At 37.9% G+C, this 27,410-nt stretch overlaps 1 protein-coding gene across 8 annotated transcripts in view; it reads right to left on the bottom strand.

Moving 5' to 3' along the window:
• Positions 1-27,410, bottom strand: part of STXBP5L (syntaxin binding protein 5L) — a 216,253-nt gene that overhangs the window by 64,571 nt on the left and 124,272 nt on the right. For all 8 annotated transcript variants that reach the window (XM_075437392.1, XM_075437397.1, XM_009941563.2 and 5 more), the window contains exons 8-17: positions 22,964-23,087; positions 21,303-21,381; positions 20,970-21,124; positions 19,298-19,370; positions 17,817-17,964; positions 16,113-16,180; positions 14,865-14,905; positions 11,620-11,837; positions 7,039-7,211; positions 390-515 (exon numbers count right to left, since the gene is read on the bottom strand). In XM_075437392.1, coding sequence (XP_075293507.1) covers positions 390-515; positions 7,039-7,211; positions 11,620-11,837; positions 14,865-14,905; positions 16,113-16,180; positions 17,817-17,964; positions 19,298-19,370; positions 20,970-21,124; positions 21,303-21,381; positions 22,964-23,087 — 1,205 coding nt within the window. The remainder of the gene's footprint in view (positions 1-389; positions 516-7,038; positions 7,212-11,619; positions 11,838-14,864; positions 14,906-16,112; positions 16,181-17,816; positions 17,965-19,297; positions 19,371-20,969; positions 21,125-21,302; positions 21,382-22,963; positions 23,088-27,410) is intronic.

The raw sequence follows: 27,410 nt of genomic DNA, 5'->3' as shown, positions 1-27,410 counted from the left end.
TCCAAATAAGATATGATGTCATGATAAATGACATCTAACAATCACATCACCACTTTCTATGAAATGTATTCCACCTTGGTGATCCTTTCAAAATAACTTCAAAAATTACAGATTTGAAAGGTATTTAGACTTTACTCAAAAGGATGGACAGAATAATGTGAAAATATTGGGTCTTTTGAATAGGAATAGTGAGAATATGGGCAAGAATGGCAGTTTAACATCTTATATTACAACATATATGTGAGTTGAAATAATTTTTCCCCAAGAATCTGGGTTATAGCACCTTTTGACTTTAATTGTCTGCAAGCAACTTCAAAGTATAATTGGAAAATAGATCATTTAGTGCAATAAACAATAAATCAATGCAACCTTAATTTTGAGTTACTTACAGTCCATAAGCAGAGTTTACAGCAAGACTGGTAATCTGTTGGGGAGGCTCACCATCCACCCACACCAACTGAATAACAAGATCTACTTGGTATCCAGGAGGCATTCGTACAGGTCGACTCTTAACGCTAAGAAGAAGAGGTACAAAATAAGAACAAGCAAACAAACACACTGGGTTATAAATAACAATTGCTTCTCTTGAGAAAATACTAGTGAAGCACAATCCTTTAATAACTCCAGAGCAGTAGCAACACTTGCAGCACACTGTGCATATACCCGTAAGCTAAGACCAGGCATTCCAGTCGGAACAGGGATATTTTGGAGGAATTCTAGATTCTGGCTTCCATTTCTGTTGTAGAAACAAATCTGAAAACTTCAACATTCCCTACAAGAGAAACTCTGGATCAGATGTATGTGGAGGTCAATAAAAATCATTTTTTTCTTCATCACTTTACTTCAATTTTCCTTTTTCAGGATATTTTCTTTTGCTACATAACACATACTTAAAAATCATCAAGAATAATCAACTTGAATAGAAAACCTAAAATACTTTCTTCTGAAACTTTGAAACAGGACATTTCTGTTTTTTGGAACTTTCTTTCTCTGGAGTAAAGCATGACAGAAAAATGCAAAGAGGCAAGAGAAGATGAGAAGATGGACATTTTTGTAGCAGTCCTCACCATTGTATATTCAAAACTTAAGGACTTGATGATTCTATTTGTCCATCTAGTGCAAACAAGTCCTGTTTTAGGAGTATAATTACCTAATATGTGACCTGGTCTTAATGAATGAATGTTTCCTACATAAAATCTGATGTGATCATTAACATCTCTCCACATTCTGTTACGGCAAGTTCAGTGACTGGCAAAGCAAGTAATGAAGATGCACACATTAAGCAGGAGTGTAAGAACTGAACACTTTCATAGGACTGCTTTATGTGTGTTCTTGACTGGTGCAACTTCACTTGATGATACACTGAAAGAAGATATTATGCAATAATAGCAATACTTTGAGGTATTCATGTTATTCATTACTGCACTCCCACTGTAGGGATAATTTATATGTAATAATTTATATGTAAAGCCCATTTGGCAGTGCATTTTTACTGCAGCTGTAAATGGCAAGGCTGCTTATATTGCACCCCTCTGCACACAGTCATAATATGGCAGTCTATCACATATAATCCTCTGCCCCTGTGAAAAATAGTACCCAAAGAAAGACTAAGAATCAGGTGAGGAAGAGAGGAGCTAGCTAATACAGACACAGACAACACATTCTGAAGAACTGCAATTTTTGGCACATAATATTTCTTTCTGCTCTGAGCGCTTCTCTATATATATCTCTCTACCATAAATAACTTCTATTATCCTATGTACTGGATCTTAGAGACCTTTGATGACTCTGACGATGCAGACTATCTCCTGAATGTGACTATGATGTGACTCGGCAAGCTTTCCAAGCAGCCCTGGCCCATACACCTGAAAAGATGATGGATCAGATGATTGGGAAAAAATCCAAGGAATTTCTATTCAGAAGCAAGTAAGTAAACACTTCTCTCCAGAGAGGATATTCATACTTGTCACTCAATAGTAGGGCTATCAGGTTTTTTGTAGCTACAATGACTGCATCTGTTGGGATGGAGGCCTTGGTGGCAAACAGGGCTACTGGCAGTCTTGGAAAATTGAAGATAGGTGCAGAAAACTAAAGTAAAATGAAGTAAACCATAACCATAGAATGACAACGGGGCTGAAGTTCTGAATAAGTCCAATAGCACCACTGACAATGTATAAAGCAAATAGTGCTCTAATTCTGACAGAAGTTATGAAGAACAGAGGACTGCACAATACGTCTCACGTTTTTATGTTCTGACACAGAGCGCGAGAAAAGACTGGACGTAGATGTGCCTTATGACACAAAAAGATAAAATCTCCAGCTCAGTGTTAGCAGTAGAAGCATTTGAAGATATTTTTTGGAAAAGTTCTTAAAGCATAATAAGACCAGGGTGGGTTAACAATGCCACTATCTCACTCCCCCTCCTCAACAGGACAGGGGAAGAAAATAAGATGAAAAAGCTAATGGGTTGAGAGAGGACAGGGAGATCACTTACCAATTACTGTCACAGGCAAAACAGACTCAACTTGGGAAAAATTAATTTAATTCGTTGCCAATTAAAAATAGAGTAGGAGAGCGAGAAATTATTTGCAAAGACAAAACGAAACGCTCTCCCCACCGCTCCCTTCTTTCCAGGCTCAGTTCCACTCCTGACTCTTCTACTTCCTCCCCGAGCCCGAGCAGCACAGCGGGGATGGGGCACAGTGGTTGCAGCCAGGTCACAACACTTCATGTCTGCCACTCCTTGCTCCCCCTGCTCCAGCGTGGGTCCCTCACGGGCCACAGCTTCTGCCAGAAAACCCTGGTCCAGGGTGGGCTCCTCTCCATGGGCTGTGGCTCCCGCCAGGAGCCTGCTCCAGCGTGGGGTCTCCATGGGCTGCTGCGCGACAACCTGCATCACCATGGTCCTCTCCACGGGCCGCAGGGGGATCTCTGCTCCAGCGCCTGGAGCACCTCCCGCCCCTCCTCCTTCTCTCACCTCGGTGTCTGCAGGGCTGTTTCTCACTTTTTCCCTCACTCCTCTCTCTCTCACGGCTGCCATGCAGTGCTTTGCTCTCTCCTGTGCAGCGTCTCCCAGAGATACCACCCTCTCGGCTGCGGGGCTCGGCCGTGCCCTGCGCCGGGGCTCTTGGAGCCAGCTGGAACCGGCTGTGTCCGGCACAGGGCAGCCCTGGCCGCCCCTCACAGGGGCTGCCCTGCAGCCCCCCCAGCACCTGGGCACCTGCACCCGGTACAACATCTTTGGTCACTGCCATTTCAAAATGCATTCACACCCTGTCTCCAAATGCTTAACAATTTCAGTAATGTATTTTACGCTGTGCTGCTCATATTTTTATTGCAGAGGGTTCACTAACCTTGCCAAGCCTTTCCCATATTTACTATTTCATGAGAACGGCATTCCTCATCTATCTTTCTAAATGCACTTCCTTAACAGTGGCTTGGCACGCTATTCCTTTTCTTTTGCCTGTTGCACTGTTCAGATCTTACATATCCATTTATCTGGAGCAGTCATCAGCCACTTGGCTCGGATCTTGTCACAGAAAAGACATGACAGCACAGCTCAGCAAGCAGGAGGCCTTCTCCCGCCCTCCTCTTCCTCCCTCCTGACAGTCCAGGACTAGCTGTGAGAAGAGACTCCCGGGCCAGGGGTCTGGCCTCTCACTCCTCCCTTCCCCGCTCAGCTCTGCTGCAGTCACAAGAGCAGAAGGAAAGCACTCAAGCCACAGTCTTGAGCCAAACTGGACGGGAATCTCTTTGTGACAACGTGCAAATAGTTGAGATGAACAGCACTTTATCTGCCTGGTTAGAGAGAAGAAAGCAACCACTTCCACTGTCTTGCATAAGCAGCCTTGTTACCCACGCTGTAGCCCATGGAGGACCCTATGGTGGAGCAGGTGGATATTTCCAGAAGGAACTGTGGCTTGTAGAGAGCCCATGCTGGAGGAGGTTTATTGTGAAGCGCTGTACCGCGTGGGAGGGACCCCACACCAGAGCAAGGAAAAGTGTGAGGAGCAAGGAGTGGCAGAGAGGAGCCTGTGGACTGACCACAACCGCCATTCCCCATTCCCCTGTGCTGCTCGGGGCGGAGGAGGTGGAGGAGTTGGGAATGAAGGAGTGAAGCTTGGAAAAAGGGGAGGGTGGGGGATGACAGGTGGTTTAATTTTTGTTTTAGTTTCTCACCATCCAAGTCTATTTTAATTGGCAATAAATTAAATTACTTTTCCCCAAGTTGAGTCTGTTTTACCTGTGACAGTAATTGATAAGTGATCTCCCTGCCTTTATGCCAACCCACAAGCCCCTCCATCTTGTTTTCTTCCCGTTATCCTATTGAGGAGAAGGGGTGACAGGGTGGCTGGCAGTCGGCGAAGGTCAACCCACCAGTTGGCAGCAGCTTTGTATCGGCACTAAAGGTTTGCCCTTTCCTTTGTTCATAAGATACATCTTCACGACCATTTCTGAAGTGACACTATGCATAAGCTTAATGAAGCCCTGGAGTATTTGTGGTGAGAACAAGGGGACGAACACCTGTGAACCCAGGGTGCTAAGGGAGAGGAGTCTGTTGAGACCAGAGAAAACTGAAACTACAAACAAGAGCTGTACGCAATGAAGACGTATTCTTTTCAAACAAACTTCACAGCAAGCACAACCTGAATATTTTATACAAATAGTCCTCCAGAATATCTTTTGTGGTGGGGCCTTTCCATTTCTTATGTCTATGGACAAGCCTTTCAGAGGCATAATAGTGGCAGTGTTTCCACCTTGCACCCCATTTTCAGTTTTCAGCTCCCGCCCTTAAAAATGTTATAAAAAATATAAAACAGGTAAATGAGATCCAAGAAGCAAGATTTAAGTCTAATGTCCTTTCAGCTGAGCAGACCTACTTTCAATCCATGTTTTCTAATGGATAACTGATGATATGTGGGAACATAAGAGTCAAGCACACTGACGTGGTTAGTTCCAAGGAATATCTGTTGAGGCAATGTGTTTATCCTTTTCTTCTTCTAGACAAACTATCATGAGGCTGACAATGGCTGAAGAATTAATTATGATCTTCTAAAATATGTTTTTATCATTATATTGCCTTTCCAATGCGTTTTTAACAACACGCTGAGAAGATTCGAGAACTTCAAGCGTCTCCTGAATTTTCTTCCAGATTATTTTTACCTGAGCAAAAAAAGTAAACAAACACCTTTCTGTATTTTTCATTGTAAATTTGACGATCTTCTTTGGTAAGATGGATCTTATTTCACAGGGATTTTCTCTAAACACAGAATAAGTTGTAGTTGGTGAAAGACCACAAGACTGGTGTAAAGTAGTTTCAGATTTCATGATTCATTTTGTTATGTTCTTGTGACACCTTCCTCTTTAAGGATGTTTGAGCCATTTCCCTGGTTTCACTAACCATCTTGCTTGAACAGTAATATTGATATTTAGTTCTTCAATTGTTTTCAATTGCTTTTTTTGAAATGTTTATACTATAAGCCTAAACAGACTGCAGGAGTATGTGCAGAAGTAGTGTAGATATTTCAGTGATTTTCTTGACACGTTCTTGTTCTGCTACACTGAATCCGGTTGTTGCAAAGTTTTGGTTTTTCGTTTTCTTCATGAGATAATCACAGACAGTTCTTTATCATTTTGGAGCTACTTGGAGCTACTCTCAAAACCCTTGATGGACCTAATCTAGGATGACACTAAAAGTCTGGGAACAAAGACTTACATTCTGGGTACAGGTTTTTGATGACAGTATTTGAATCAAAAATATTTATCTGAATAATCAAAAACACAGCTGTTTCTTATGTTATTATAACTGTGTATTTGATTACAAAATCTTTTGAAATAAGCAAAGACAACATTTATTCCATACTGCTGCTTGCCTTTCTCAGTAACATTTACTTTTGATTTCAGAAAAACGCCAAGCTTTCATTAGTTCAGCCCCTTCAATCACTTGCTTTCTAGTACCTATTTGCAGAAACGAACACATTCAGCTATTCTGACTTCCGACTAGCAAAAATTGTGTAGTGTGGAGTGCCACCCATTTGCTGTAACGAGGCTGAGAAGCAGATATGAAAAGAAACACAATGGAGCCAAGATTAAAAGGTAGTCTGTATATATGTGGATTATCAACACAGTTCAAGTTGTGCACTCACCCTCCATGTGTAGGTGGCTGCAGCATTATGTTATTATCACTGTATCTTAGATACTGTACTGCTGCCCACCTGAATGACTTGCATATAAAATCAAAATGTTCATTTAAACTACTTTTGAAATACTTGAGATATTTAAAATATTTAATAATAATTCAACTGAAATAATGAATTCACTAAAATGAGAACAATTGTTGTCAGTAGTGCACTAAAATTGCTGGGAAATTACAGTTTCGTATGGAATTCTGTTTTGAAACTATTCAAACCCATAATTTATCTGCCTTATTAGTAAGTACATACTAATCTACTCCAAACAGCGGCAATGTGTCCTCTAGCAGACAACAATTTGCTTCTTTCTAAAGACTAAACATATATACACTTCCACACAGTGCAACTGTTTCATAATTGCCTATTTTAAAGATAATTTCATGAGTATGAACACAGTTTCCATCCCTTACACACCATAAAATGCATACACTTCTTTCACAAAGAAAGATTTTAGTGTTATACTAATTAATCAAGGAGACAAAGCTTTGCACATGTCTGTTTTATGGAAGTCTCTTTGTGAACTCAAAAAAAAAAGGTTCCTCAGAAATTCCTTAATTTCTTCTGTGGTGCTTGTATTCCACTCAAAACTGTGGGTGTGAGATGAAGATTTACTCCTAGATCATACTGGAAAATTACAGTCAAATATTTACTGTAACAGCTTATCTTCTCCATCCCTTGTTAATTATTTTGCCTTAATTCTTTTGGTTGTTCCATATTCTGGTTTCTTCTCATCTTGTGTTGCATACGTATGATTAACCTCTTTTTCTTGATAGTTAACTGATCATTAATACAACAGATAGGAATGCTTTTTAGAAAGACAAGTTTTTGAACAATGGCATAGACTTACCTAAGACATGGGATACTATCCTTCATTGTTCCTTCACATGCTACAGTGTTGGTACTGCCTGAAAGGCTCTTTAAAGAAGGAAGCTGGGAGGAGGCATCTGGAAATGGAGGAATTATTTCCGGTTCAGGAGTAATGATATCTTCTACTTCATACTGAAGTCGTACCTCTAATGACTTAAATATATAAAAAGCTAAGTTATAATTTGATAAAGAAAGCTGCTGAAAATTCTGTTACATTCAAATAAATACCAGTAAGCCTTTTTTAAGCCACATTTATCATTATTGTTTGCAGGTAAAGAATGCTGTAATTTGTTATTTATACAGCCTAACAGCAACTTCAGATAGGAATTAGTCATCTAACCTATGCTGATGGCGAAATACATATGTATATTCTTCCAGTGCCGACTTTGATTCAAGCCTTTTATTGTAAATCAAAGGCAAGAATACAACTTTCTAGAATATATTATGAAAAGAGAAGTTAGTCACTCACTCCCAAATAAATACTATTTCAGCATAAGAAGCCATCATTCACTAAAAATGTAATGAAAATTTTCTGCCTATTGTCTGATATCTTTTCCCTAAGCAAATTCATGAAAAGAATGATCATCAACTCTGCGTCCTGATTGCTAGTAAAACAGTCTCTACAAGACAGGTTTTAGCCAGTATGTAGAAGCCTGACAGTGTGGGCAGTACTGATGAAAGAACTTCATTTGTCCATAGGTGGAGGTTAGGAAATTAAAGATAACAGTATGGAGAGTTCCACATTCCTTAGAATGAACATGAGTTTGGCAGTTTCTAGAAAGCAAAGCCTAAACCGTTTAGCTTTTGCCTTTCTTCTGGGCTCTGTAGATAGGGAAAAGGAGACCAACCAGGCTGAAGCACCCTTCAGTTCTTTCCAATAATTCAGGAAAACTTAACTGAAGCACTCCAAAACACAGGGAAACCAAACAGGGAGCTCAAATCATAGAATCATAGAATGTTTTGGGTTGCAAGGGACCTTTGGAGGTCCCTTTGCCCAACCCCCCTGCAGTGAGCAGGGACATCTTCAATGTCTAACCTGGCCTTGAATGTTTCCAGGGATGGGGTCTCCACTACCTCTCTGGGCAATCTGTTCTAGTGTATCACCACCCTCATCGTAAAAAATTTCTTCCTTGTGTCTAGTCTAAATCTACCCTCCCTTAGTTTAAAGCCATTGCTCCTTGTCCTGTCACAACAGGCCTCACTATAAAGATTTTCCCCATCTTTCCTATAGGCCCCTTCAGGTACTGGAAGGCTGATATAAGGTCCCCCCGCAGCCTTCTCTTCTCCAGGCTGAACAGCCCCAACTCTCTCACCCTGTCCTCATGGGAGAGGTGCTCCAGCCCTTGGATGATTTTTGTGGCCCTATGCACATAATCATCTCAAAGAATCACAGTAAATTTTGGGCACTTCTTTCTACCTCATGAATTGTCCAAGGAGATCCCTATTTTGAAAAGAATGAAAAACAAGGTACAGCCCTCAAATAGATATGGTCTTGGGATACTAGCTGAATAGTAATTTCAGTGCTAGTACCTTGCAGTGATCAGAACCAGTTGCAGATGTAGACACTGCAAGCTCCATCTTAGGCACTGATCTCTCACTGAGGTATCATCTGTATCACAATGGAGATAACAGCATTAATACCCAAGTTTTACGAGAACTGGGAGATAAAGTATAGTACTAAAGGCCCTCCTATTTCTCAATTAGTGTGTTAAAACACAGAATACTTCAGAAATAAGTGATTCTGCTCAACCAGAAGAGAAAGGGTCCTTTCTCAAGATTTCACTTTTGTTTTCTCCTTGCAAAATCCAGGGATATTTTTTGCCTGAATCAGCTAAAGAAGCGGACAACATTTGCCTTCAAAGACTAATGAGTGAAATATTGAGTTCTGGAAAATCTAATCTCCTGGAAGGAACTGCTGCTGACCAAAATGATTTATAATGCTGTTTAATCTTCATGCAGGACTGGAGCAACTGTTCAAGAGCATGTTCTTCGCTTATCATGTTAGAAATGCATCATCCTTCTTTGGATGTTTTTCTTTATGTCTTCCTTTTTCTACTAAAATTCATTGTATTAAGTTGTAGCTCTTGTCCATTTGCAGAGAGGGGGAGAAATTTCTAGGCTAATAACATGACTGATTATTTTTTACTTATTGGTCCCTGCTTTGACTGGACCTTGGAAGGGGTACAGATCTGTCATGCCAATTTATTTTGGCACATGGTAAAGATAATTTCAAAGGATTCCATCACTAGGTTTGTTTTTCTCCTTTCTACATTCAAACCAGTGTAATAATTTTTTCCATAGTTCTTCTCAAGAGCTTTGAAGAGGAGCTTCACTGAGGAAAGACTGATCACTGAGAAAGTGATAGTGTTTAACAGATACCTAGATATCCTTTTGAGACAAGATAGAGTAGATTCAGACGAGCAAACAACAACAACAGCAAATTATTTTTACATAACTGCATGGCAATGACTCCAAGGTTAGATGTGAAGCAGAATTTGTCTCACGCATACTCCTTGCCTCCAGAATCTGCTATAGAATGATGCAAATAATACTTTTGTTGAGGAAATCCAAGGCACAGTCTTTGCCTCCAAGGCATATTCAGCAGCAGACTTACCTGCTGCATGGAGAAACCTTTGAGTAGCCTCCATGCTTCCCATTTACCACAGCAATAACATTATAAGACTGTGGTCAGGCAGTCAAACCAACATAGGGTCGCTGGGATTTGTAGATTGAACTCAAGGTGAGTTCAGGCTGGCTGCTAGAGAAGGGAGGACACTAAGTGCTAGAATTTTGACTCATCTCAGGCAGCAAAGAAATCTTGAGACTGACCAGCTCAGTTTTAGTATAGACAAAACCAGACAGCCTAAAATCAGATACATATTCCAAAAAAGACTCCCACACTTTTTATTGAGCTCCCCCCCCCTCCCCCCCATTTAGGAGTGAAGACTTGAATGCTTGCAGCAAAAATGTGGAAACCAAGAGATGAGGCCCATCTCAGGGATGCACAAAACTCAGGGGAAGTCAGTGACTATGCCACCAACAATAGAAAATATTAAAGCAAATCTTCAGAAAACAATCCCTCATATAAATGCTTCTTAATTACAGACGAAATCTGAGAAACTGTTAAAATGCACACATTATAACACTTTAGAAAATATCAGTTCTGATGCATTTCAGCCACAAAAGTAAAAGACATGTAAACAAATTAAATTATAGATAATAAAAGATAAGGTGCATTTGCTACAGAACAAGGTAAGAATACTGAAATGCAGTAATTATAGCAGCATTATGCATGAACTGGTCAGTAAGGTAAAATTACTGTTAATTAGTTTCAATTTTTTCTGAAAGGACACATTCAGCTAGCTTAATAATTGCCGCTGGGGGAAAAAATAAAAGGAAAACAACAGAACAGCTATAGGTAATGAATTTCCTTACCAGATGGCACATGGCTACAGGCCAAAAATGACACAAGTTTTTGCCAGACTGGAACTACAGACTTTCTAAAGTACACTAAAATAGTGGGAAAAGGAAAAGAACTGTAACTGGGGAAGGTGGAAAACGAAAGAGAAATTTTGAGTCAGTCCCTCGGGTTTGTTGCGAGCTGGCAGATGCAAAGCAATATTCTCCTGCAAGAGAGTGTCTGGAGTAGCAAACTGTTCTCCAGCACCAGGGAATGGCAAGCCTGAAGGAGAGGCAGTCATGTTTGGTTTGGCTTTGCCTTAAGAGTAGTCTCCCATTAAACTTCTTAGACTTAAGAAAGAATGTTTTACATTATAAATGCTGTTCAGCCACACTGTTAGCAGTGGTTGTGGCTCTTGTGCAAAAATGTAAGGTTTAAACCAAACTCAGACTTGTTGTACAACAAGGATAAGTACAAGGTGACTGCAGTGCAGTCAAAGGAACATGAACTGTATGATTCTACCTGATTAAGGCAACTGCTTAAGACATGAAGACAGAAAAAGGAGTATTTGAACAGGATAAAGCAACAGAAAGCTTAGGAAAATATCAAGTGTTTAGCCATAAATAATCTGGCATTTCATATAGTGTCCATTTTTAGGGTAACAAAGTCAGGATAAGTCAGGAAAAAACCCAACTCTTGATTTTGTTAAAACCAGCGATAATTTTCAGTTTCCTTGTGGTACAAACACTATGAACATAAATTAGAGATGAAATACTTGAGTTAAAAAGAGTATTCTTATGCACATACACAATGTACATTATCTGATAAAAACATACAGCAGCCAGAATTTTTAGAACAGGTAGTCACAACAGAGATTTAATGTATTATAAAGTCTTAAAAGCAAAGTGTCTGAAATCTGTACTGTATGTTACTACTAAAGCAAAAAAGTGGAGAGTTGGCTCCCAAAGCTCATTTATATATTTGTCACTAGCTTAAGTAGGAACAAGATTTTACTCAAAAGGTTTAAAATGGAATGTCGCTAAACCTGTATTTATACAGGTTGATACCAATTTTATTCAAGTATATGAGCACAGACAAGGCAAGGCAATTTGATTAGAAATTGTGTTCTTTTGTAAGAGAGCAAAATTCTGAAGGACTTACTGCAATTTCAGTGTTTACTTCATGTTTGCTGAACCTGTAAACAAGGACATATGCAGAAACTCCTGCCACACAAAAAATTCGGCTTTCAGGACACCAGTACATCATCTGAACAGCAAAAGGATCTTCTTCCACAATCTCAGCTGTTGCTTTTCCTTCTCCTGGTTTCTGTTTTTCAAAGACCTTTGAAGTTTTTAATTTGTACAACATCTGTAGAGTAACTGGAATATATTAAAACATATAAAAAATACTGACTAACATTAAGCAAATCACTTATAAAAATCCTCAGTTCTCATTTTCTTTTCAGTTGTGGCATAACAAAGAATCTTGTGAAGGCCTAGAGGAGAAGAAGGTGGATATTACACAATACAGATATTATTCTGGTACACAGTACTGGTAGGCTATGTATTTAGTATTTCCAAAATGGGTATTTGTCTGTGAAATACTTCTTAGTGTTTTCTGGGACAGGATATCAAAGGTCTATGTTAACAATTATGTCCATAATGAGACTTATACTAGATGACAGAAAAAGGCTCTGATAATGCTGCCATTTTCCTTAATGAGATTTGAAACTAAGATTTCATTTGTCTGAGGTTATTGTTTTGCTAGAATGTAGACTGTATGGCTTTTTAAGAGAGAACATTACGAAAATATTCTGGTGGTCTGGGCAACACAAAGAGTTTCTGAATGAACAGGAGTTCTAAAATGTTTTTAATTTCGTGACTAATAAGTATATCTCTATTTATATCTGTATATAAAACCTTAATATCCAGAAGCCTTTGTCAAGACTAGAACTCCACTACAGGGATTTCTGGAGGTAGAGGAGGAATTACAGTTAACCCCATTTTGCTTTATTGACACTCCTCCCTGTTTTTTACTACTTTTACATGAATTTGTCAGTGGCATTAATTAATAACTGTGTAAGGTCAGAAAAAGCCACTCAGACCCAGGCTACAAAAGTGTGTATAAACATAAAGACAAAGCTGTTACATGATCATGCAATTGTGGTAGATCAGTCTAGGTAGCTTGTGTCACAAGAGCAACAAAAAGATGGAAGAATGGTGTTTTAGTTATGTAACTGGAGGACGAACACAGCAAAATTACATTTTCATTTTGCAGTGCGGATATATTCCAGGAGTTCTAGCATCTAACATTTTTTATATTTTGAAAAGTTTTAGCATATAAAATGCTACCACATTTTCACAAATTAAAGCAAGTGCTTCTGTAATGAATACATAACTCTTCGTGCCTTCTGTGGTGGTGGAAGAAGCGTTGGGCTGCCCTTAGTCCCAGTGTCAAATCTACAGCGGCACTTCAAATCAGACATCTTGCGTCCCTGCACACTAGGACTGGAAGAATTACAGAATCATAGGGCACAAGTACAAGGTGAGATTCTCTATGCTTCTGTGAATTACTAGGCACACAGGCAAATAAGAAACAGCAATGGTTTTTGAGCAAAGATGCATGTGGAAAACTGCTTCAGTGGCTTAGCAATTCCCTGTCTCCCACAAATCTGTGCTTTCAGATACAAAATGACACAATTAAAATACGTCTAAAAGCAAAGTATTTTGTGCCTTCAAATACCAGTAGGATATTACGTTTGCTATGAAATCTCAAATGAAATTTAAACTCTATTTAAAAAGTTAAGACCTTGTAAATAATAAAACTTAGTAATAATTAAAACTGTCTAAACAACAAGTACAAAGTACAGTACCAGGAATGCAGCACGTGCCCTGAAAAGCAGGACTAAGACCAGGACACAAGATATGCACTGAAAGTACCATTACTGTTGAAGGGATTGCAAATATTCGTGATCATCTAAGCTGTTACCTCTAAGAAAAAATCCTGCTGCAGCATGTACTTACTGATTGGTGAGTTATGTTTATATTCCATATGAGAAGCTTTTTCCTTTCCTGCCAGAATTATAGAAGAAATGGCTGGCACAGTGGCTGCTTTGCGCTGTGTACGCTAAATGCTTTGGGGTCTTGCAACAGTCTGTCTTGTTTCACCCTAACTTTAATGCCTGCATTTGCATATTTTTGTCAAGAGCATAACCATGTAACAAAGTCTGCACAAGACAAGGTCTAATGCCTCATACTACCTCTCTAAAGAGAAATCATTATCCTATTTTTGGTCTTATGAAAGTTCTCTCAAACTTCTGATTTTGCAGATAAACTCCTGTTGACCTCATTAGAAATTTTTTCTTTTTGGTGTTCACCACAATCTGAAAATGCTGGAAGATGTAAACTCTAAGCAGCTTGCATCTGTTTTTCCTCCATTTCCAAACAGATAAATTATATTATAAAAAAATAACTCCTAGTCATGTTCACTTGCAATGCCTACGAACATTCCTTTGTGAAATGAGGCTCTGGAAATCCTCACTTTCTCCTTGTCCCTCCTGGTAAGTGAAAAAATTTGGTCTTAGGCAAAAAGAGAACTACCTGAAAAAGTCATCAGGTTTAGCTGACACTAAAATCTTGTAAACATTCCTCATATTTGGCTGGAAATGGTAGCAGTATTAATCACTACAATTATGTGGCACAGTGGGGAAGTAACTGGTAGTTTAAGTATCTCATACTCTCTGTTCCTGGTGACTATTACAGACTCGTTATTAGGGTTAAATTAAATCTCTCTGTGTCTAACATTTCATACAGAAGCTTCTTTCACACTCTTTTCTTTAAGAGACTGAAACCTCATAAGTGAGATATTCTACCCAGACACCCCTGTAGCACAGGAGAGACAGAATAGAGGGCAACTCTGCTGCAACTTTTTTGAAGCACAGGATATCTGAACCAGAATATTTTAGCTGTCAACCAAAATGTGTGTATATTTTTAATGAATATATTTTACTAATAAGTACGATATGTATTGTCTGTAGAGGAAAATGCTGGTTTTTGATATATGTAGTTACAGCTAGAATGTATGCAACAAATATTTTGCAAAGCTTTTTCCTGTTAGGATGAATGGAAATGTTTCCCAACTATTTCCTGGAACCTGAGTCTGGACAAGAACAGACTTAGGTCTTCTCCACCCTCGCCAAATTAGACATGTATTAACATGTATTATTGTATTTTAATATTTTATTTTTACAGCGTGTTTTTTCCCTAATTTAATAAAAAATTCATGTCATTATTTCTAATTATATCATCCTAGGTACTACTACTCATACTGTTAAATATCATGCTACTTATATGTATGTGAGTGTGTGATTTGTCAGCATTATATAAAAGTGAACTTCAGAAACTTACTGGCAGAAGCATCCCAAAACTTTACTGATCCATCTGCATGGCTTAAAAAAAATATAAAAATTAAATGTGTTAAAACAAGATGCAATTCTAAAACATCTGCTTTCAGTAAGTGATAAATATAAGCAGAAAAACTGTATTTTGCTCATGTGGTAACTCTCCATACCTTACTGACAATATATAACAATATACATAATAACTCTAAGAAAATATTTTGTTATTAGTTTGATGAGGTTAATAAAATACTTTTTTCAATGTATTTCCTACAGAGAACTAAGCCCCCAATGAATTTTAAGATAGCAACATTAAGAAATTAATTCCCATGCTAATGACAAGCTTAAGTTACAGCACTTCTGGCTTTGCAGTTGGCCAGCATCAAGCCTATGCACTCTAAAAATGCCACGTATAATAAACTTTGAGAAGACAGAGAGTAACTTCATTTTGCTTAATACCTTACAGCTGTGTTCTTTTTAATGACTTAAAATTATCCCTGAAGTAAAGCTGGAGAAAGAAGACATTTCTGTTTAAAATGAGAATAACCCCTTCATCACCTTATTGGTACTATTGCACAACATCATAATCTCATTTTTAAAAATGGGTGTTAAGTATCACTGATAATAACAATTTATCAAATATATAGCTATCATCCATCCTAGCTGAGTACCTTCTGTTTAATAGGATGGCCCCTTGAAAATCCACCAGGCGTTGCTCATGGGCTTCTACTGCGAGCTGAGCCTTTCTATGCCTTTTTGCTATGGGGCTGTCTCTCCATTCACAAGCTGAAACTCATGCCAGTGCACCACACCCTCACTAATGCTGGGGTATCAAAATGAATTCCCAAACCATCCCCAGATACAAAGGCCCCAGAAGGCCAAAGGACAACAGCTACAGCAGAACAGCTGCTCTCCTTTTTAGTACTATTTTCTTTGCCCTTCAAGGCCAAAATACTCTCCTCAATGGATTCTCCTTTCCAAAGACACCAATGCCACAAGTATATAGACTTCCTGTCTAACACTAGAGCCTCAAATGGTAATTCTTTATGGTAGTTCATCCCTGAATACAAAGTTTTATTTTCTACAGCACATGGGAATTTCTGTGGTGTCTCTGCACAAGGAAAAAGTTACGTACCTCAAATGAAGAGGCAGGATATGCATAGTCTATGAACGGTCAGCTCTTATCTATAACTAACCCACAATCATAAGCTGTAGACATTAATATTTTAAAAGTACCAATCCTCAGTTTCATTCTCACCCTGTAACAATGATTTCAGGATATGTCTGAGCTCCAAGGTTCCATGCTCCACCACTGATAGGCCACTCCTAAACAAGCAACAAGAGTACTGAGATCACAACTCATTCTGATGAATCCTGCTCGGTTAATTTTTAAACTCAAGCGTAGACAACATCTTCCAAAATGCAATACAACTCATAAAAGGAACAAAAATGTGTATCATTCAAGGCATTTAAAGTTTATTAACATTTTCATATTATCAATTAAGGCTTTTGAAACTTAATAACATTTTAATGTTATCAATTCTATGTTTTTAAAATATTTCTGCACAGCTAAAACTCAACAATCCAAAATAGGAACTAGAGGAAGGAGTAACAAACAGGTCTGCTAGTCTTTTCCGATTACTTGAATCTGAGTTTCCATAGGACACTGAATAGACTGAGAATCTAATTTGAGGATGAAGACTACTGAAGAAGCTGGCCCAGAAACAAATATCTGAACATGATGCCATGAGATGATATGAGATATGAGATAAGGGAATGCAACTTTTACAGAACACATGAAATCATCATCTCTTCTCTGACTTTTATTTACTGGTGTCAAGTCTTTCCTCCCATTCTCTGCCCTGGTCTAGGCTGGTAGAGTGGAACGCTGGTCTGTGCCTAAAGCTTGGCAGGTATGGATACAGGATACAGGATGTGGAGGATGACAGGTGCAGAGTGGGTGAGGATGTGTACAGAGTCTGAGTGGGTGGAAAAAAACTGGGAGTACAAACTGGTTATGAGGATACATGGAGTGGATGCTTATGAGTGCAGAAATGGGTAGGTGGCAAATGAGCAGCTACCTACAATCAGAGCATATATTTGTATGTGCACAAATAATGCAAGTGCACAGGAGAGTGTGCAATGAATACAGGTAGGTGGTGAAAAGTTTGGGAAACTATGTATATGGGGTAAGCATAAATAAGCAGACAAATTCAAATAAGAGGAAAAAAGTATTTTCTGAAGCACTTTGTTGAATCAAGATCCAAAAGAATTAGATAGGCCCCAGTTTCGCAGTTCATGGAAAACAAGACAGCTCCAAGGAGAATACTTCTGTTAATGTGAATAGAAAACTGAAGATGTCTGATTTGTTTACCCAATTTTTTTTCTCATTTATTTATTATGATGGATTAGTTCTAGTCAAAACATAAACCAGATTAATGCTTGAAATTTATAAAATAATTGCATTTCCTCTTTATATTTCTGCAGCTTGTCCTATTTCTAAAGCCATTACACGAAGACTTCAGTAGTTCAGTAAAATAATTATTAATATCCCTATTTAATAAAAATTTCACAGACATGCTGTCAGCCCTCAACTTTCACTGAAGCTCTTCTGCTAACTTCTTTCAGTTGCAATGTTTTCACTTTTTGCTTTGACAGAGATAACATATCCATACAAATTGGAGTTGTACACTGACGGCTTTCATTTAACTCAGTCTGATCTCAAATAACTCCAGCAACCTCATGACGAAGTCCTACATAATGGTCATTAATAGTTGGGCTTAAGTGATGGTGTTTTTGAGGGACAAATACCAGGCTGTAGGCATGCTGCTAAGCTGCTGGTTGGACCAACTTGAAATTGATTATTAAAGAAGTAAAATGAAAATAATTTGGTAAGATGTTACAAAAACATAGGTTGCACATCTACTTTCTTCGTTTAAAAAAATACTGGTTTTTTTTTTACCTTATTGCTGTATCCTTGTTTTTTATGTTTTGCTCCTACAGAATACAGTACAGGAATCAAATCTGGAGGACAGTCCGCAAAATATTCTGTGCAGGTAACAGGTGACTCATGAATGTCAATAGGATATGGATTTTCAAAGATTGGAAAACTAGTTAAGGAAGACAATTTATTAGAAGCACTGTGACACACTGAGCCATAGAAGAAAACATATTCTTATATTAAAGTGTATGACAGAATTTAAGTAAAATCATTACTAATAAAGTACATTGTCCCTAATTTACTCAAATATATGTGTCTTTTTTAATGTCATTAATAATGTGTAGTTATTCAACTAAAGATATAAAAATTCCACTGCCGCGACAAGAATGCTCTTCTAACAGTTCCTAAGGCTAAGAGGACTACTGTGAATGAGGATTAAGAACTAATTTTTCTCAACATCTCAAAATCTTATTTATACAAAAGTTCAAATGTTGCACATTTTCTAGAAGCTTCAGATTCATGGATATGATATATACTATGACCTAAGAACTACTTATACAGCTGTGGAATTTATATTGAACAGCTTAGCTTATTGGGTTGGTAGACTATTGATTCTACAGTGAAAAACTGCAATAACAGATGAAGTAGATCTCTGTTGATTTCTCACTTCCATCAGTTTGGATGGTCTGATAGGAAGGAAGGCCTCACTTCTGGCAGTTTACACAATATTATTTACAATTAAAAAATGTATGAAATTTTGTTCTGATTTCAGCTACATCCGCTTCATATTGCCGAGAGGATTTGAATTATTCTTGAAAGTAAGTGAGATCAGAACACGATTCACTTAAAACATTTTAAGACATTCAGGGCAAAATCAGTTCCTAGTTATACCATTGTGAAGATGGATATACATTATTGGTAGTGTTGGAGGCAGAACAAAATAAACAAGAATTGGATTCTGCCTTACATGATGTATGGTTTCTCTTTGATATGAACATTGATTCCGATGTGAAAGAACTATTTGTCATTTAAACCAGCAATCGGTTCATGAAACACTCCCGTAGATCCACTATAAATCAATGCCATTATTTATTAAGATACTTGAGTAAATATTTAAGTGGTATTCTCTGCGGAGTCTAGTGAAGTTAGGCATGCATATAAGTAGTAGTTGAATCTGGTTTCCAAAACACACATTCAGGTCATAATTCAGCATGTGACCAAGTATTACTTAACTTCCATGTTGAGTGAATGTTTAAGGGCTATGCTGAAGGGACAACAGATTTAGATTTATTCCCACACTTAAGAACAAATATTATCATAAGTTCATGTTAATTAGCTGATTTTAGCTCTTAAAGTGGAGGTAAACATATAGAGTGAAATACTACCAAGAGTGAATGATTTTGGATAATAAAATGACATTGCGTGATAATATTTGCATTTTTATCATCATTTGCAGGACAGTTAAGATACACAGATAACTTCATATAGAACTCAACACTTACTTGCTTTGTGTCAGGTCAACAACAATGAGATCTTTTTCCAAAAGCACAACTACAGCATAGGGTTCTTGAAACTCTGTAAGCAAGGAATCAAGTAGAAAAGATGTGGAGTTCTCCTATCAGTCATTTTAAACAAGAAAATCATGTTTACATTCTCTAAATATTCCCAATATATTAACAAAAAAGTCTCAAGGTAGAAATCCTAGACACATCCACAAACGTAGACATATCTGCAAACTAGGGCCAGACAAGGACTGAAAAATGACTTTTGGGCACTGCTGCTGATCAACATACATGGCAGAAATGGAATTGACATGTTATAGCATGTCAGCATGATGGTGTGTTGAAAGTAAAGAAATAGAATACGAATAAGCTGTGTCTATTATTGCGTTGCTGAATCCAACATTATACAGTAAAATGTATTTTTGCTCTCCGGTAATACTTCTACCGTGTAAATTGTTCTTCAAAACCAGATTGTGAACAGCTAGTCCAGTCCACTTGACGACACACAATGCCCTCATTTCTAAAGCGATTCTAAAGGAATATTCCAAAGGAATCCCACAAGTGTGCAATTCATGCTCCTTCTTCCCATACACTCTTTTGGATATTATAGTTCCATTTTTTATTTAATGCTTGCTTTGTTCAGAAAAAATAAACAATTATAATGACAAATAAATGCTTGCCTTGGTGCATAGGGTGCATTAGACTACATAGCATGAAAGTTCTTTAAAAAAAATATAGATGTAAAATTACGACTCTCTTTTCAACAGCAGCTAATCATTCCAGTATGTGCAAGCTCAGAATACACACTTCAGCTGGCTGATGCAAAAAGGCTGAGTAAATTGACAACAACTGATTTACCTGCCTTTCAGGCCAGCTACAAATGCACATTATTTGTGGCCTGTTTTATACAAGGCTATGAATAACACAGGTTAAACCAAAATTTTCAAATATTAGTGTGTGAACAGGGGAAGGGACTACAAGATCTTAGTACCGGCAAGTTTCACTTTATTTGCCACAGTTAAATGAAGGTCCAAACTAACTTTGATTACTGAAAATTAAATTTTTGCATGACGTTTAAACAAATATACACTTTACCATGTGTTTTTAATAAGTATTAGGTTTAGCTACGTATATAAGATTTAGTTTACTTTTCTGCTTGAGGGCTCAAAATGCTAAACTTTGTTTCTTTTTGACTTAGAGCTTTTCTTAACTTACTTTCTGGAGTTTTCTGTGAATGTACTTCAGAATTTGGCAGCCCCATAATACGCAGCAAAACACATTTAACAGTTCAATTCAGGCTGCAGTGTAAGGACTTTCTTGCAGATAAGTGACAGTTTAATCTTCAATAATTTAGCAATCTAGATTTTCAGACTCATGAAAAATATTAGAAATATACGCACATATATTTGATTAATAGCAAGATTTCCTTACACTAGCCCACGTGTTTCAAGCTTATATAGCTTATACCTGGAGATTTATGCATGCTTTATTATCCACTCATTACTTGCTTCCTATATTGAGAATGCAAACAAATTCCAGTTATTCTCAGTGATGTGGTTTTCTTAAGATGGAGATAACTGTGAGAATGGAAGTCCCTGGAATGGAATTTAGGTATGAGAAAAGATCACTTGATTTATATTTTCCATTACTGTGTTTTGCTTAATAAACTTACCGTTTGGATATGGGGTTTCACAAAGAGTTAAAAAATCAACTATAGGGTGATCCATTTCAAGAACTGTAATTGCTTTCCCATGCATGATTGTTAAACTTGGTCGTCGACAAGCCTTATCATATGACAATCCACCAGAAAATATCACAAATGGTTCACTGTATTAAAAAACCACAACACAGTAATTATAAGTTTACATAGTATGTATGTTTATATTATAGGTTTAGTACCTTTAAATAATAATAAATAGCTCTGCAAACGGAAAGAGGGAAAGATTCTAAAAGGACTTTAACTCAGGAATGTAATATTGAGTTAATTACATAATTAAAAACATACCTGCTTTTACAGGTCTTGTACTCTACTTTAAGAATTGGTTTACAAGACTCAGTTTTTTTTCCATCTCTCTGAATTTTTCCTAAAGAAAGAAGATGAAAACTGTATTAAAGCATCATTATAATAGAACTATCAAACTAAAACATACACATTTAAGAAACTGTATAAGCAGTAAGAGAGTGGAACCTTAAAGCTACAGAGAATGATGAGCATTAGCTCCTATTTCCATAAAATATGCATTTGTCTAAATTAATTACATTTCTTATTGCTTTGTGTTTTTACTGCCACATACATCTAAAAGACCATAGACTACACCTCAAAGACGTCTAAAAACCATGCAGATATTGAGAAGGATGACTTTTAACTAATAATTAACTAATTTGACGAAATGCATACCTTTTTTCTGAGCAGCTTATGACCATAAACAGCTTACTTTTTTCCCCTAAGTCATTCTTAGATTGACTCAATTCCTTTTGTTGACAAAATGTTACATGCTCTGGAGTATAACTAGTCATGTGACAAAATTAAATTAAGCACACATTTGAAATTCATGTGTGCTTGGTTAATTATGGCTCAGTACTTCCTTCCAGTCAGAGAAAAGTCTCTGCTAAACCAAAAAAACAACAATTTTGGTTTTGTTACTTTGGAAAGCCTATGCTTTTGACAACAACTTGATTGGAGGAGACAGTATAGATAGAGCCAGACTGTTCTCAGAGGTGCACAGTGATGACGGGAGGCAAAGTACTCAAGTTGTGACACTGGAAATTCTGGTTAGGTATTAGAAAAAAATCTGTACCATGAGGGTCATTAAATACTGGAAGACCTTGCATAGAGAGGCTGTGCAATTTGTCGTTGGAATTGTGCAAGTGTTCAGCATCAACTGGACACTGCCCTGATCTAACTGATCTAATCAGGACTGTTCCGAGCTGGGGGTTAGACGAGATGACCTCCGAGAGGTCCCTTCTGATATAAACTATAATTCTATGACGAAAAATAACAAAATAAAACGAATTAGGAAATTTAAGAAAATGCTAAAACTTTTCTGGGCTACGTAGATCGTGCCTTCCCCTTCTTCCGTTCTCTCCACGCAGTCAGGCTTCTTGGTAATGTATTCATTTGCAATGGAGTTAGTAACTTTTTACCTTATTTACAGGAAGCAATGGCATATAAAGTCCCAGCGATAAGACAGAGCCATTTCTTAACATGGCTCTTTTGAATTCTTTATTGCAGTGACTTAGGAAGCCTTGTACCATCTCTATAACAAGCAACATAGTGTCTTGTACAAAATGTATTACTTCTTGTGAAAATTGCACTTGGAAGCACATTAATACAAAATATAAAAGAAAGAAACATGAAAATCCCATGGTCCGAGGGCGCCAAGGACCAGCAGTAGACTATTAAAATGAATTGGATAAAAGAAGACATTAGAGCAATATTACCCAGTAGGATGTATTTATGACACCAATTTTAAAAAATTGTTGATCAAAATTGCTCTCAGATTTTTATAATATTTTGCAGCTAATTTGCAGATTAAAGTATTTATGCAAGAAGCAACTCTGTAACTGGGCTACAATAAAAAAAAATGAAATAAACATAGATATTAGCAAGCAGCATGGAGAATATTGTATTGCGTCTTAGTTGTACATTTTAACTATCAAAATTACCATGTGGAATTGTTGTCTGGAATGGTCTGTTAGGACTTTTTAGATTCCATAGGGTCAAGCTGCCATCAGAGTGACTGCACATGAATTGTTTGCCTTCGTGATGCCAAGCAACAGAATGAATAGCCTACAGAAACGAAAGAAAAACTTGAGACTGAAATGGAATGCAATGTTTACACTAGTGATATTTTAATGCGTGATTTTGGATTATATTAATCTAATTGTGTATCAACAGTTGGATGGTTCTTGTTTGTCGGAAGTCCATTACCAGCGCTTTTTAGTAACCAATGGCTGTAACAGAATGCTAGTCAAGCAAAACAATTCATTACAAATACTAAGATAAGAATGTAAGAAAGCTTGTACTGAATCAGACCAAAATCGAAGGAACAGGGTATTAAGGTAATAATATAAGACCAATGGACATACAGTGCAACTGTAGTATGCCTGATAGTTCTCCTTAGAAGTATTTAATCTGGCTACTGTACAGAGAACTCTGTGTAACAAGTTTTACAGGTAACATACAACATATGCAGTCTTCCCCAGAGGACTATTTAAGAAAAGCAGAAATAGTATTCTGTTCTTGAATAATTTCCCCCACCCACATACTTTAGTTTCAGAGCAAGTACACAGAAATCTGGGATGTTTAATATGAAAACACTAAAGAGACCTGGATTGTTTCATTGATATAGAAAATTAACAAAACAATGATGTAAGATACTTTTGGAATAGGTAGTGCTTCAGAGAAGCGGAATATTGCACTCCTCTGTACACACTGCAGGCACCATGTGATGAATGTTCTGTGTGCCAAAAGCAACACTTCAAAAATTAATAGACCATTCTTAGTATTTTGTCCATAATCAGTGGAACTGACTGAAAATATCTGTAATTACATCAAAATAACTGAAAGGATAACAGTGCAAGTCCTTCATTTTCACTGGTATGTGCTGGAAACTAACAAAAGCCATTTTCTAACAAAACAAAGTATTGCTTCATTGTATACCAGTTGCTCACACACTCCCCTCAGAAGGACAAACTCACTGAAGTTTCCCCTGAATCCATTTCCCTTCCAGAAATGTTAGCTGCTAAATAGGAAAAACCACAATATATTTTTATGCAAATGTAAGTAAAAGAGACTATTTTTTTTTAATGCAGTTTAATAAATTTCCATTTTTGCAGCCCAGGAAATGCTAAGGCCTTGCATGCACTTATAATTGCATATCGCCATTTACTTGATTTATTCAAATCACTTTAAAATCATGCCTGGATATTCATAAGTCAGCACTGGAGTTGTTTATATCAATTTTGCTTAAGCTGACAATAAATAAACCTAAGTGCTACTGGTCACTATTCAAAACTCCCTGTTGGTCTTCCTGTTTTAACAAGTATATTGATTGTTACAGTTTGTAATGACTCTGGAGGGAATATCTATCAGAAGAAACCAACAAACAGGCCATGACCCTTTCCCAAAACTTTACTCAGCTCCCGAGGCTGGACAGGATAGCCACAAATGAGCCTTTGCATTAAGATGACCAAGATGTTTTAACAGGAATCTGACATGCCTTGTACATGAATGCTTTGCTAATACACTAGTAAGCTAGTCATGCCAATAAAGACTCAACAAACTGAGCTGAACAAAGTGAACTCTAGATATTTATCTTCGAGTCACTTAATGGATGTCACTTGAACGTCTACCTATCAGAGGGATGCTGGCACACAATTCCTCTTAAAGACCCAAAAGGTACCAAACTATAACTGAAGCTACAAAAGACAACACAGAAAGATGGTTCATACAGAGCCCAGTGCCATTGCCCCCAGGTAGTAAGAGCCTTAGATCTGTGGGAAGCACTGCTCTGCTTACACTGAAGGCATGTCTATCCTTGTGCAAATTAATTCTGACATGAGCTCATTCATGCTTGCTATCATGCCAAATTTGAATCTGCTTTTGATGTATTATCACATATAGAAACATTTCACATGGTTACAGTCGCTAACTGTATCTGAGCAGGAGCTAGTAACTAGCAGCTGAGAATTGTACCAAGCTGCTTGTTAAACTGCCTCTCAGCTGCTAGGTGCCACCTGCCAGCATAAACCTCCTGTTGAGTGGAGCTGAGGCAGAATGCTCCTGTCACAGACAGCTGGCATAGTAGCAACTCAAACTCACCTGTTAGACTTTGCCCCAAAATGGGCAAGAAATATTTAGAAATCCTTTTGGAGGTCTCAGGTGGGACTCATGACTAATACTGAAAGGTGGTAGTGAGTAAGTCACTAATTTTCTCTCTGCTAGAATATGTCTAGCATTCTGATCCACTTCTTTCGCATCCACACAGAAAAGGAGCAGTTATTTGTGTAGAACAGGAGTTCATCATGGTGAGTGACTCATGTGAATGTTCACACAGTGTATGCACATAAAGCATATCACTCCAGATTGGGTATGTTTCTCCTTCTGCAATACCCACAGTGGTTGCATACATATTTCACCTTCTCTCATACTCAGCACGTACTAAAATTAAGCATGCCCAATACCATTTCAGTTCCTTCCCAACCACAAACCTCCTCCACTGAGAAGAACCCATGGGGACTCTAGGACAACTTTTAATCATATTTTGAACAAGCACCATACTCGTCTCATCCTATTGCTTGAATCTTAAGAATCCTTTTGTGTTAGTAGTATTGCAGGACTATTACAGTAAGGGCCACATCCAATTTGGTACTTCCATAATAGCAGAGTGCTTGATATGGGCAGGGAGATGTCATTTGCCAAATGTCTCTGTGAACTCTGCAGCTTCATTTTGGAGGTGTGTTGTAATGAAAGATCACGACTATGCTCCAGCAAGCTCTGAATGTGCATTGGCACAACGTGTCAAACTTTTAAACATTCTGCAGATGAAGATGTCTGTTTTTTTGGGTCTGCCAACTATCAACAACAACTTGAGAATCCTTTGAAGGTTCTGTCTTGTTTATGTGCTCTCTTTTTATACCAACTGATGGAAATAAACTTTTGAAGGAATTTATAAAAGGGCTTGCAAGGAAGGACTGTTCTAGAGGGTATCATACAGAAGCATTGATTGAAAGGGCCTGAATATCTCATACATACCACCACTGAGAAGATGACAATCATCACCACACAAAGAAACAAATTTGCAGCTGACACCTTGAAGAGCAGACACAAGATTCTTTAGCAGCAGGTTCAAGCTCCACTCTGGGACGAAGTGTTTCACAAGCAAGAACATTTCAGTCTCTTGAGAAGCTTTGACAGAGTAGAGAAGATGACATAGAAACTCCTCATATCAGGAGTTGATGAACTGAGGCAGCTGCTAACTGGTCATCAGAGGGGCTAAAATAGAGACAGGACTACTTCTAGCTCCAGTGAGTAAACTGTAAGAATCAGGGAGAAGTTTTAAGGGAAGTTGCAGATAATGCAACTTGTATAGCCTTTTCTATCCTTGGTGAGAGCCTCTCTCATTTGAAATGAGCATACATGTTTTATCTGTGAAAGTTTCCCAGCCTTCAAGACATGAAGTATAGCATGACAAATACGGAGTAAGGAATGCAGCTGCAAATGCTTCAATTGCAGGTCTGTGAACAGGGGGCAGAGTCTTCAACTCCACCACTTACAAGCTATTGGGTTGTCTCAGTGAGCCGTTTATTCTAGGAGCAATGTGTCCATGACATTAATGTGGACGGCAAGGGAAACGAGAGTGCACACTCCTGCAAGTAGTGGACAGATCCTGCTAATATTGTAGGAAACAACCCACTTCCCTGTCATAAGATTACCCATATTCTGAGGAGATGTCTGCAACATATCTCTCGTATTCATGTCTGCAATTCTCATGCGATGTGAAGCATCACACTGGTATGACAATGCCATGCAGCCTAGAAATGATAGGCAAGATTTCATGGTGGAGATGTCCCAGTAGACTGAGAACCATTATCTCTTGATGATCCTTTTGTTAGCCAACTGTTCAAGTGTGCAAATAAAGAGGACCTATTCCATATAAGCAGAGCGTCCACTACTTCTAAGACCTCAATTAAAAAAACCAGAACTCTAGTTTGTGAAAAAATTGAATGGAAGAGACCTTTTAATAATGTTCCTCACTGACAATGAAGTAAAAGCTTTTCTTGTAGCTGTATGAAAAGAAATATCTTTCAATTAATGAGATATGAAACTATTCCTCTCCATGACAACTGAGCGTCAGCAGATATAATTCCCTTCTTGAACTTCAACAGGAAGAATAAATTTGTAGATAGACAACCAGTTATCAGCTTCCTTTCCTCTTCTGTATCAGAAAACACCTGCTGTTAACTTCTCGCTCGTATGCTGCACAGGGACAGGTTCTACAGATCTGAATAACAGTAGCGAGCCTCCTTCTCAGCAGCCCATCTGGGGAGACTGAATTCCAATGCCATCATGGTTAGCACAGGAGAAATCTAGTTGAGGCTTGATCCTGTG

This window comes from Opisthocomus hoazin, chromosome 1, assembly GCF_030867145.1.
Source record: "Opisthocomus hoazin isolate bOpiHoa1 chromosome 1, bOpiHoa1.hap1, whole genome shotgun sequence".
In the NCBI taxonomy this organism is placed as follows: Eukaryota; Metazoa; Chordata; class Aves; order Opisthocomiformes; family Opisthocomidae; genus Opisthocomus; species Opisthocomus hoazin.
The sequence above is the reverse complement of the archived record's forward strand: the minus strand, read 5'-3'. Positions and strand labels throughout refer to the sequence as shown.